General features: G+C 39.3%; 1 protein-coding gene across 1 annotated transcript; it reads left to right on the forward strand.

Annotated features, from left to right (window-relative positions):
* The first annotated feature begins 1847 nt into the window (after positions 1 to 1847).
* LOC104078869 (tumor necrosis factor receptor superfamily member 6-like) lies at positions 1848 to 7949 on the forward strand. Its single transcript, XM_009580684.1, has 8 exons — positions 1848 to 1901; positions 1988 to 2153; positions 2744 to 2878; positions 4885 to 4996; positions 5492 to 5556; positions 6137 to 6210; positions 6691 to 6715; positions 7534 to 7949. The coding sequence occupies exons 1-8, from the start codon at positions 1848 to 1850 to the stop codon at positions 7947 to 7949; spliced, it is 1047 nt and encodes a 348-aa protein (XP_009578979.1).
* The last annotated feature ends 3115 nt before the right edge of the window (positions 7950 to 11064 follow it).

An 11064-nucleotide genomic window follows, 5' to 3' on the forward strand; every position in this document is an offset into this window, starting at 1 on the left:
GTGGTCATATTTGTTACCTCAATTAATTAGCCACAGATAACACTTCCTTCACTTGAGAGCCCAGTTTGAAATCCAACCCCATTTTTCATTAAGTTAATATTTACGATAATTAAAGTTTTCTGTATCTAACTAAAGTTGCAGTCAGCATCCAAGCAGTTTCACACAAAATCATGAAGATTGAATTAATCAGCCATTAAATATCACCCTCTGTCAGGAAGAAAAAAAGTGTAACAATAAAAATAACCAGTCCTCTAATTATTAGAGGATTCCTTGAATATGTATGTCCCTTGTCAGCATTAACAGATACAGTCAAATTTGTACTAAGCTGCAATTCAAAAGGGCTCAAAGATAACCAACCATTCAGAATTAACCTCTTTCAAATATCCAAGACAAAATTAAAAATAAATTATTCTAGTCAAGGTGTTTTGCATGCTGATTTAAAATGTGAGTGAATCTGTGATCGGTAGGACTTTTAGTCCATGCAGTGTGCCATTGGTTTGAGGATTTGGCAGTTTCTTTGTATTGCATCTCATTCCCCACTAATCTCCTTGCCGAAAAAGGTACCCTGCTGCCCCTTTCCTTCACAACTTGGCCTGTTTTTTCATTTTGCCAAGGACAAGAGCATTGCTCCACTTCTTTCCAGACATCATTTTTCACCCTTCCTCAGTATCCCTCATAGGGTATATCCGAGTCTTTTGTAAAGTACAAAACAATATCTTTTTAATTAGAGGAGCAAGGACAGTGAATGTAGAGCTCAGCTTAGATGTTAAGACTTCAAACTCTTCAAGACAAGGACTGTCTTAATTTTTTATGTTACAGCTCCACACAGATAGTTAGTAACACACAAGTAAGATAAATGGTGAAAATGTTCAAATCACTCCAAACTATCAGCAGGAAGTAAAGGCAGGCTGTCCTCAGGCTGTCCTGCATAATAATATTTCTAGGAGGGAATCTAGTTCTCCAGCCAACAAACATTACATAGCTCCATTATACAGACATCTCATACTTAGTGCATGCAAAGTATGTACAGAATTCCCCACAAACCATTGCCAAAAGGAAGGCAAACTACAGTAGATCTATCCTTCTCATTTTCCCACCTTATTCCTAAAACAGAAAAAAAGAATGGTTTGGCCTCTGGTTCACAGTGCTTTCTTATTATCATGAAAAGAGGCAGGACAGTGACGGTTAGTAAAGTTACTGACTAGTAACAGGAAAAAAAATTAAAAACCAAGCACTATGCAATTTAACTTGACAGTGCATTCAAAGAAATGGATCAGGATATAAATTTGAAAGGAGAGTGATACTTCTTTCAGGAATATATAGGCATCATCTATTTACGGTTGGACTTGATGATCTTAGAGGTCTTTTCCAACCTTAATGATTCTATGATTCTATACTAAGGAGAAAAATAATCAAATTGGAAAACAAAGTGAGAACAAGATCATTTTAGAAATCAGGTATTTTTGGCCAAGATTAAAACATTCCTTTTTTTTTTTTTTTGTTCAAAGATGCATTAACACTGTTCATTTTGCAAGCAACAGTAGCGTGGCGAGAAATTAAGAAAGATATCATTTGAATTAAGAATGTTCTGTATGGAAGATTATTATTACAGGCTAAGAAAGGGCAGATTTAGGCACAGTGATCTGAGGCAGAGAAAGCTCTTCCAGAAAATAATGGGAGTTCCTTTGGTTTGCACTATAATTAGGCACATAAGATAATCTGTTACAACTCAGATGTATGAGCCTGTTCTCAAGCATTAATGTTCAAACGATCGGTACCTGTAGTGGTAGGGTGGACAGCATTAAATCTAACATGTGTCCTCATTGTCCATTAACTCTTCTAAAGTAATGAACAACTTTAATAAGGGGGTGAATATCAATACGTTTAGCAATAGAGTAACGGTACTGATATAACTCTGTGCTAGTAGTAAAACACACCTACAGTCCTTGGCAGTTTTTTTGTGTAACTGGCTGTTCTTCTCTCCTAGGTGGTTGTCTTAATTACTGAAACACAGTGCAAAAATTATACTGAAGCTCTAATACACATAGCGCACAATAAATTAATTACAAGGAGGATCATTGCTAAGAGGGAAATTGAGTGTAACCTGGATGAATACCGTTCAGGTGTTCAGTGTTGCAAGAAATGTGAACGTGGTGAGTATCATTGTAAGACTGTGTTGAAAAGTCACTAAGAGTGGAAACCACAACATGCACAATTGTTTTCTGCTGGGATAGCTAAGTGGCATGCTGTGGTTTCCTGGATGCAGTGCTTCATTCTAGCTGTATCTTTCTCTATGACAGGACATCAGATGCTTCAAAAGTATTTCTTGAGCTCAGTGCACCAATAACTTTTCACTACAGACAGTAGTTCTCACATAACATGCTTGTCACAAAAAAGCCAAGAATTACATACACATCTTTGAGAGAGGTTAAAAAAGTGCAAGCACAGGCTTTTGCCTACAAGACTCCATATATTCATGGGTTTTCCAATTTTGCATGTACAGTTTTGTTTGATGTGTTCTCCTTCAGTCCTAAATTGCAGAAAGAGGGGGGATAATCAGATCTTATGTATACTACGTTCCTGAAGAGCATATATATATATATGCGTAAAGAATATAGATTCTGTCCATATTTGTAAATCAAAAAGTATTAGGCATTAAAAAAAATCTGACATAGGTCTTAGAGCTGATGGCTTCTGTCCAAAGGTATTGCAAATCTTAATTCTTGTTTTTCTGTCTCTACAGGTTTTGTTAAAAACATTGACTGCCCAACAGATATTGGCAAACACTGTGTTCAATGTGAAAATGGAAAGGAATATGTAGATCATGTCAATGATTTGAACAAGTGTTTGAGATGCTATTCATGTGACAGCATATTCGGTATGTCTATGGAAATAGCAATTCCAGCAATGACTCTTTTTTGATATAGGATTTGACTGAAAAGTCTCCACAATTCCTGAATAGTGTGTAGCATGCAGATTAAAATGTTTTAGTGGTATTACATGAAGGAATTTATGACAAAGTCATAAGTTTATCCCCCAGTTCCCTTTTGTCAGGCACAAAGTGGGAAGAAGAACAAGCTATGTTGGTCCATTATTTTCCTTTTATCTGTCTTTGCTCAGCCAAAGCAGTCCTTGCAAAGCAGAGCCTAGACAAACTGGTTAGAGTCAAGGAAGAAGAGCGCTCTCTTCTTCGCCCTCTAAAAGAAGAGGGGTGTTGTAAGAAGCAGGGATGGGAGAATTCCCGATGGTTAATTTCGTAGTCTTTCATGTATTTAAAATTGCTGGAGCTGATAGAGTGATGTCTTTTATACATTCAAGATGCTGTGTGAGTTACAGGATCAAATTATGAGACTATGAGGCATGCCCTACTGGGTCACACCAGTGGTCCACCTACCCCAGTATTCTGTGTTCAGCAGTGGAGGCAAGAGATGCTATTTAGAGGAAACACAAACCAACGTGTCTACTTTCTGTGGTCTGTTCCCTGCAAAGTCTACCAACATCCACAGTTGTAGGGAAGGATGTTAGAAGGTCCATCCCTACCTAGTCATTTTAGTATCCATTTATGAGCCCTTTGTGCGTGAACCTGCTGGAGGACACCAGGTTCCAGAAATTTACTACCTGTTGCATAAATACCCATCATACTGGTTTTTGTTTTTTTTTTTAAATGCATTAAACTGATCTCCTACCATTTCCACCAGGTATCCTGTAGTTCTAGTATACCTGGATTTAGGGAATGATAGTTCTGCATTCCTCATATCCAAAGTCAAGTTTGGTGAGCGGAGAGACAGCTCTTAACTCCGATATGGTTGTAGTCAGATCACCTGCTGGAATATCAATCTTTAGTGCTTTCCCTTTCCTGCAATACCTCCATATGCGTAGAATATTTTCCTCTCATTAGCTACTATAATAAGCATTTTTGGATGGGTAATGAAGTTGAGTGCAGCAAAACAATTCAGCATTTTGTACAGTGCCACAAAGGAAACTATTAGTTAAACTGAAGGGGAAAGAAACGGTAATGGGATGACTAGTCACATTATCCCGTGGACAATGTAGTTGAAGAGAAGTCAGTAGAAAACATTAGGCAGGAGGAAAGTTACCACTGAAGTCCCATGAGAACCATTCTTAGGATCATTCATGTTTGATATTTTCATGAATGGCTTCAGCACTGATTTTACAGTAAAGCTTCCTCAAATTTTGAAAGATAACATGTTTTCCCGTTACAGCAGGGCACTGAATGTGATAACTCAAAAATTCGCTTCTATTCCCATATGCCTATGAAAATAGCTTTCATAGTAGGTAGATACTTAAAGTAATTTTTAATGCAGAAATATTTTTCATAGATGGAGATAGCTTCATCATATACACTGAAGATAGGAGAAAATTAATTCACTTGTTTTGATACTTAAGCAGGGAATACGTTAGCTAAAAGAGAGTGGAATTTCTCAAGAAGGAGGAATCGGAGGTCCTCAAGAAGAGATAAACTTGTCTGTCAGGGAGAGTAAAGAACTTGTCTCTGACATCAAGCAGGGAGATGGGTTATGTGATCTTCTGAGTTTTCTTCTGGCTTTACACTTCTGAATGGGAAAAAGAAGCTGACAACATTTGGCAGTGCCAAATGAGTCCTCGTTTAGCAAGTACTTTATCACGTGATCCGTTTTTTGAGCTCTTGGCCAGCAGAGGTCTCTTTGCCATCTCCGTATTTCCAGTATTCCGGCAGCAGGGCTCCTTATAAAAACTATGTTGTTCTTACAATTAAGCCTCACCAGTGCCAGCAGTGAGGAAAGGGCTAAAAGCACATAGGTCTGAGGACAAGAGCTTATGAGCAGAGGTCTGCTTTTAAGGCCTACTTTTTCGAACTAACAAACTTTAAGAAATTTATTTTAGGTTTGGAGGTTGCAAAGAACTGTACCCCAGCACAGAACACAGAATGCACCTGTGCAAAGAACCATTTTTGCAATTCTTCTGTACCATGTAGGCACTGTGATCCATGTACCATGTAAGTTTATGCCTTCATCGTTAAGTACGAAATTGTTAATATCACACTTTTTTCCAGCCAGCTTCAAGACAGAGGCTAACGTAATGTATAACCCGAGGAGAACATACTAGTTTTCCTTTGCACTTAGCTTGTTGAGCTGACTTAGCTCAGTCAACTTATTTTGCATCCATGCAGGCTTTCCAAAGACACGCAGAAAAACTTGTATACATCCACCAAGTCTGTATATACTTTTCAAAAAAATGTAATGAAGTATCTGAGCTTTCCTGTTGTCTTTGTGTGATCTACTGTTACATCTAGAAAATAATTTCCACACCTTTTTCCACTCCCATATCTTTCCATACCATTTTCATACCTATTAAATGCCAAACTCCAACATCTTGATATATGAAATATTTAGCTGATAAAAAGTGTTAGAAGATTTTAATTTGCTCTGTTGACAGAGTTTATAAAGAGAGAAACAAATCCCATAATAATTTTTATTCATGTTTTCTGCAGATGTGAAACTGGTGTAATTGAAAAACAATGTACTTCAACTTCAGACACTGTGTGCGGAAGGAAAGGTACCATTTTAAAACCTAGAATGGTCTAGCATCTGCTGTATTTTGAGAGGCTATTGCAATTGTACTGTTCTACATGATGGCCCATAGTGATTCCTGACAGCTAAGGGCATCATATCTACTGGGCCCTATACTGACCTGTGAAGCATGATTGCTCTTTTCCCTTGATCACTGTGCAGATGTAGGAGCTATTGCTCTTTTTTAGGGGCGACTCATGATAGGTAAGACTTTAATAAAGAGGTAACTTCTGCCATTAGGAGACAACAGAAAGGCATTTATAATCTGATGCTATCTTGTTTAAAATTTAGAGTGTGTTGCTGTCTTGCATTTCTTGACAACTTTCAGGTAATGTTTCCAACATTCCAACAGGAGTGCCATGGTGGGCCATTCTTTTGGGAATCGCATTAGTACTACTAGTACTAGCAGCTGGAGGAATATGCTTGTGTAAGTGATTCCCTATTCCTTATTCCTATCATACTCTGAATAAGATATTAGCTGCTTACTCAGATGTAATTTTATATTCTTGGAGTCCAGAGGAGAGATATACTCTGTCCTGGATTTTAAAAATGCTTTTTTGTTTCAGACAAGAGAAAACAGAAGGGTCTCACTAGCAAGGAGAACCTAGGTGAAGTAGTCCCCAAACCAGAGGCTTCTTATGTAAGTATTGTTGCTTAGATCACAAAAAAACCTCAGCTTCATGCAAGGAACTTAGTTCCATTTAAATTACATTGGGACTCCCCAAGCATGCCTCTCTTTAATTAAGTAAATTTCACCATGAGGACTCTTTTGGGAGAAGTAAGAGAAACCCTGTATTATTTCTTCAGGATTTGTTGACATGCTTACTAAGTTACATGACCAAGATCAAAACTTCATAAATCATCAGGCCTCCACTGACCCAGGGTACCTGTCCCCATGCGTACTTTTAGGCAACAGCAATTGTGAGGTGATTCCCCAAGCTTACCCAAGTCAAGAGAGGTCTGACTGTCTGATCTGATTCCCTCACTCATAAAACAGGGGAATCAAAACTAAAAGAAAATTACAGAAGTCAAATGTCATGAAATGTGTTTATCCTCTTATACAAGGTTGGTGTTTTACAAAACTTGTTTCTACTCATTTCTCTCTTGCTTCTCTTTTCAGGAGAATGTACCTCTCATATACACAGGTAAAAGACAAGTAATTTCTCAAAATTCAGTAGAAGAAAAAAAAAATACAGGAATGTAAATCTTACACTAAAAAAAAAGGGTATTTTTATGTAGACTTTGCCACTGCCTAGGGCTGTCATTCTAGCACAATAGAGAACGCTAACTAAAGAAATGCCAGTTCATATTGTGCTTATTAAGGCATTTAGTGGTATCATGAAAGTTTTGCCTCAGGAGGAGTTTCTGTTGTATAGGAAGCAATTACTAACTGACAACAGGTGAATTTCTGTTCTGCATGTGGTACAGACACTAGGAGGCAGCAAGCCGGATTTCTAGAATCATGGATAATTATGATAATGGAGTAGTCCCACACCCAGCAGTGGGATCGCAGAAACACAACCCTACCTTATGTTCAAGGGCAAATCCACAGTACTAACACACACTGGGAAAAAAACATAAGCTCCAAGGCTGTATCACAACAAAAGACCTGTTCCAGGACCTTTCCCAACACTGTTTTGAGCAAAACAGGTACATGAGGGATGACCAGACTTTAATGACAGAGAAGGACAGAATAGGTTACAGAGGGAACTGAGATTCTATTCCAAGTGGTAGAAAGCAATATGGATGCAACCCTAAATATTTGAATTATCTAGCATTTGGTAGGAACATGTAAAAGCAGACCTGCTATATATTGCAAAAAATCACATATAAAACATACTGAGTCATGGATACCTGAAACTTCATCTGTTTTGGATAGGAGAAGTATCAACTCTTGAGTGCAGGTGATAAAAAACAGTAAGATGTAAGCGCCAAGGGCATTAATTTCCTTTTATGCTTCTAGATGTTGACCTGAGCAGCCACATTGCTGGTATTGTGGAGGAGATGACACTCCAACAAGTCAAGACATTTGTTCGTAATCACAAAGTACCAGAACCTGTCATAGATCAAACTGTTCGGGATCATTTTAACGATACATCTGAACAGAAGATTAAGCTGTTTCAAGACTGGTATCAAAGACATGGGATAAAAGGAGCCTATGGAACCCTGATAAACAGCCTGAGAGAGTTTAAAATGTGCGCTGCAGCTGATAAAATTGAGGAAAAACTGAGGGCAGCTGTTTCCAGCTGTCAGGAAGGGGGACAGTATTATAATGATGACACTGAGCAAAGCAAAACCTACACTCAGGAAGGCAGAAACTCGTACAATGATAGTGCTGAGCTAAGTAAAACCTATTCTGGTAGTTTGGAAGAGACATAGCACAGAGTCATTTGAAAATTATTTCTGACTGAATTAGTATTTTTCTAATAATATAAGTAACAAAGCTTTTAAATGCCATTTTCATTGGCAGTTCTGATTGATTCAAAGAAGTTATAATACGAACAAGGAATAATTATGATTTTTGTAACAATATCTTTCCTTTAAAAAAAGTTTTAGCTTTTTTTTTGGTTGTTAAGAACTGGGAGGAGAAGTTTTATGGCTTGTTTACTAAAAGGTAGAATATAAGAGTCCAGCTAGAGAATTCACTACAAGAAGAAAGAAGCAGTAGTCATTATTTGAAGAAAAGGTTTAGTCTTAAGGTATGGTCCTGCATTACTTCATTGATGTAATGTTTTGCTTACATTAAAATTGTGGGATGTTGCATTTTTCAAAGTGAAAACTCTGGTGTTAAGAGTCTATGAAGTGCACCAGGAAGAACACTTGAACAAAAACAAATATATAATATACACCTGATTAATTTTGAATATAGGTGTTGCTGTGTAATTAAATTCTACTCTGTTACAAACGGGATTTCTCCCTTGTATAAAAGCACCTCTGTGTGTGTGTATACAGAGTTTTGTATACGTGTGTGTGTATTTCTATGTGTATTTCTATGTGTATATATACGTGCAAGTTTTCTATGCAAAAGCTCCCAGTGCTAAGTAATAATTATTATTCCCCTTGTTCTCTGCAATAATTGCAAGCCTTTTCTAATGTTAAAAACCTTCAAAGAAGCAGGAGCTGAAGCAACACAGCAGAACCATGATTTTTGGAAGGCAACCTGCAGAAGCTATGAAGTCTCCATAAGCAAGTGTGCAACACTAGCTTTTCTAACGCAGGAACTGATACAATGAAAACATCATTGTCATTAAAAAATTAAAAAAAATCCACATATTGCATGACTTCCATCTTTCCTTCTTATAGTGCAACCTATAGATGTCATTTTTAGGTTTTTTCTTTTACTCAGGTTAGTAAATCACAAAAAGGAAGATCACTCCTGAAAAAAAACACCTTACCTTTCTTCCATCACAGAGCACAGAGGGCTCGGCTCCTAAACTCAAAGGACCAGTAGTGATGGCTGCTTTGCAGCGAGGCCTTCCCACTCACACACCCATTCATGCAATCTTTCAGCAGAAGAGGAGACCTCGGCGGAAAGGTTTGATTTTTCCAGGTCACACAGTGAGCAGGATGACCTTCTTTGGCTCTGCTATCAGTTCCGTAGAGAGAATCTTCAGCCAGTGTTAAGACTCAGCCAAAACATGAGGAGGCCTGCCTGGGCGCACTCCCACCTGCCAGCCAGGGTGTGCCGGTGCGTGGGGTAGGGTCCAACTGCTGCCACCTGCCCCAGGGGCGCGGAAAGGGCAGGGCGGGTCTGGCAGCAGGGTGCCAGGTGCTGGCAATCAACCCCCGGGCAACGCCGGCCGCCCACAGCTGCGTGGGGCTGCTCCAAAAGGTCACGTTGCTGGAAGTGAGGTGCCTGGGAGGGCAGTGCGTGGGCCTTGCAAACAGCTAGAAACCTGTGTATGGCATTAAGCAGGAGCCTGAAAGGAAAGACAGGACTTAGATTAGCTTCAAAAACTTTAAGCCTTTCATAGACTTGACCTGTCAAAGGTATGGAGGACACAGCATGTTTTGTTGCCAAGCCCAGACCCAGTTTAGGTTGTACAGCTCTTCCCCAGGTCTCAAGCACCACATAGATGCTAAGCGCTTGGGAAAACCTTCCACCGCACTTCGGAGCCTCTTGCCTCTAATCTTTTTGCATTTTCTAAGTGTCTAATCAATCAGCTTGCCACTACTATACTGCCAAAATCCCCACACTGTGCTGCTTTTCAAAGGAAAACCTTCAGGCTGCTGTAGCTGGATGGTTTAATAGCCATATGCACCAGACTTGTGCACCTATGGACTGATTAAGGCATAGCATTATATAAATGACTTATGTCTGTGCTATCTGTGTACAGATCTAACATGCTTCAACAGTGTGTTGCTCATTGCCATGTTTTGGCCAGGCTCAACATATATAGGAGAACAAAACGTCTGCCTTTCAGAAAAGCAGCATGGCAATGGTGTAGGCTGTGCCATCTTTCCTAGGTTGGAGTTATGTAGAAGCACAGCCAAGACAGGAAGGAAAGCTCCATGCTCTCACAAGCCCTGGTAGACAGACTGCTCCCTGCACCAGGTCCCACCCAGGAAGGCATAAATGTAGCTTAAAGGTATGTATGTTGGCAGGTGCGTGACTTGAACTTTGGTTTTTTTGGCTTCTGGCTTTATCTCTCAGAGTAAGGCATCTGGCCACCAGAAACTAAGGTTGTCCCCCACTCAGGTCTTCAGTGGGTCAGTTAGTATAACTGATCTGAACTAGTCAGATCTTAAAATGGAGGCACCAAACCTCATAAATTTGTGGCAGTGAAATAAAATGAGAAATTTTTCTTTCATCACACCGGAATTCCCCAACCTCAGTATAATGAGGATGGTTTAAAAAATAAAGTCCCTGAGCAATGAGTCATATTCTCCTTAGGAGAGGTCTGCAAGGCTGAACCCAGACTGCCATTAACGCTAGTGGTTAGCATACATCATAATTTTTTTTCTTAACTGGAACGCTGTGCATCAAATAAGAGGATTGATTATACTGTGCAGTTGGTTTTCCAAAGGAGTGCGTATGTGTCTATGCTGTAGTCAGCAGTGCAGCATAGAGCTATCTGATCAAGCTTAAAGTACCTGGACTGGGGTCCGAAAGTGATTTAGTTCTGCTACAGCTTTCCATCGCCTCCTGCTTCTGGCCTCATTTTCAAACTAGGGCTGCACAGGAAAATCATACCAAGCAGGTTATGTTAGCACTGTTTCACCTTTCGCTCTCCCCTTCCATTCTCAGAAGGAAAGTCCGTGCAGAGTCTCATACTGATAAGCAGGATGACTGCCACTGCCTTAGCTGCTTGCTGAAATATAGTTCTGGTATCTTCACTCTATGCTCTGCACTTTGCACACTTGCCATGACCAGCCTCTTCCTGCCAAACGACAAGGCTCTGTCATGAGCAGTGTAAAATAACTCTTTTCTCAGTTTTAGGGGAAAAAAATAAAAAGGAAAAAATGAAAGCAACAGAAATAACTTTGAAAAACG

The sequence above is a fragment of the Fulmarus glacialis genome, unplaced genomic scaffold (assembly GCF_000690835.1).
Source record: "Fulmarus glacialis isolate BGI_N327 unplaced genomic scaffold, ASM69083v1 scaffold17116, whole genome shotgun sequence".
NCBI classification, from domain to species: domain Eukaryota; kingdom Metazoa; phylum Chordata; class Aves; order Procellariiformes; family Procellariidae; genus Fulmarus; species Fulmarus glacialis.

What these genes read in the sequence shown, in the direction of transcription:
- LOC104078869 (XM_009580684.1), top strand. Translation starts at nt 1,848, where the DNA reads ATGAACAACTTTAATAAGGGGGTGAATATCAATACGTTTAGCAATAGA. An exon ending in CACTGTGTGCGGAAGGAAAG is followed by an intron (nt 5,557 to 6,136) that starts GTACCATTTTAA and finishes TTTTTGTTTCAG; the next exon opens with ACAAGAGAAAACAGAAGGGT. An exon ending in CCAAACCAGAGGCTTCTTAT is followed by an intron (nt 6,211 to 6,690) that starts GTAAGTATTGTT and finishes TTCTCTTTTCAG; the next exon opens with GAGAATGTACCTCTCATATA.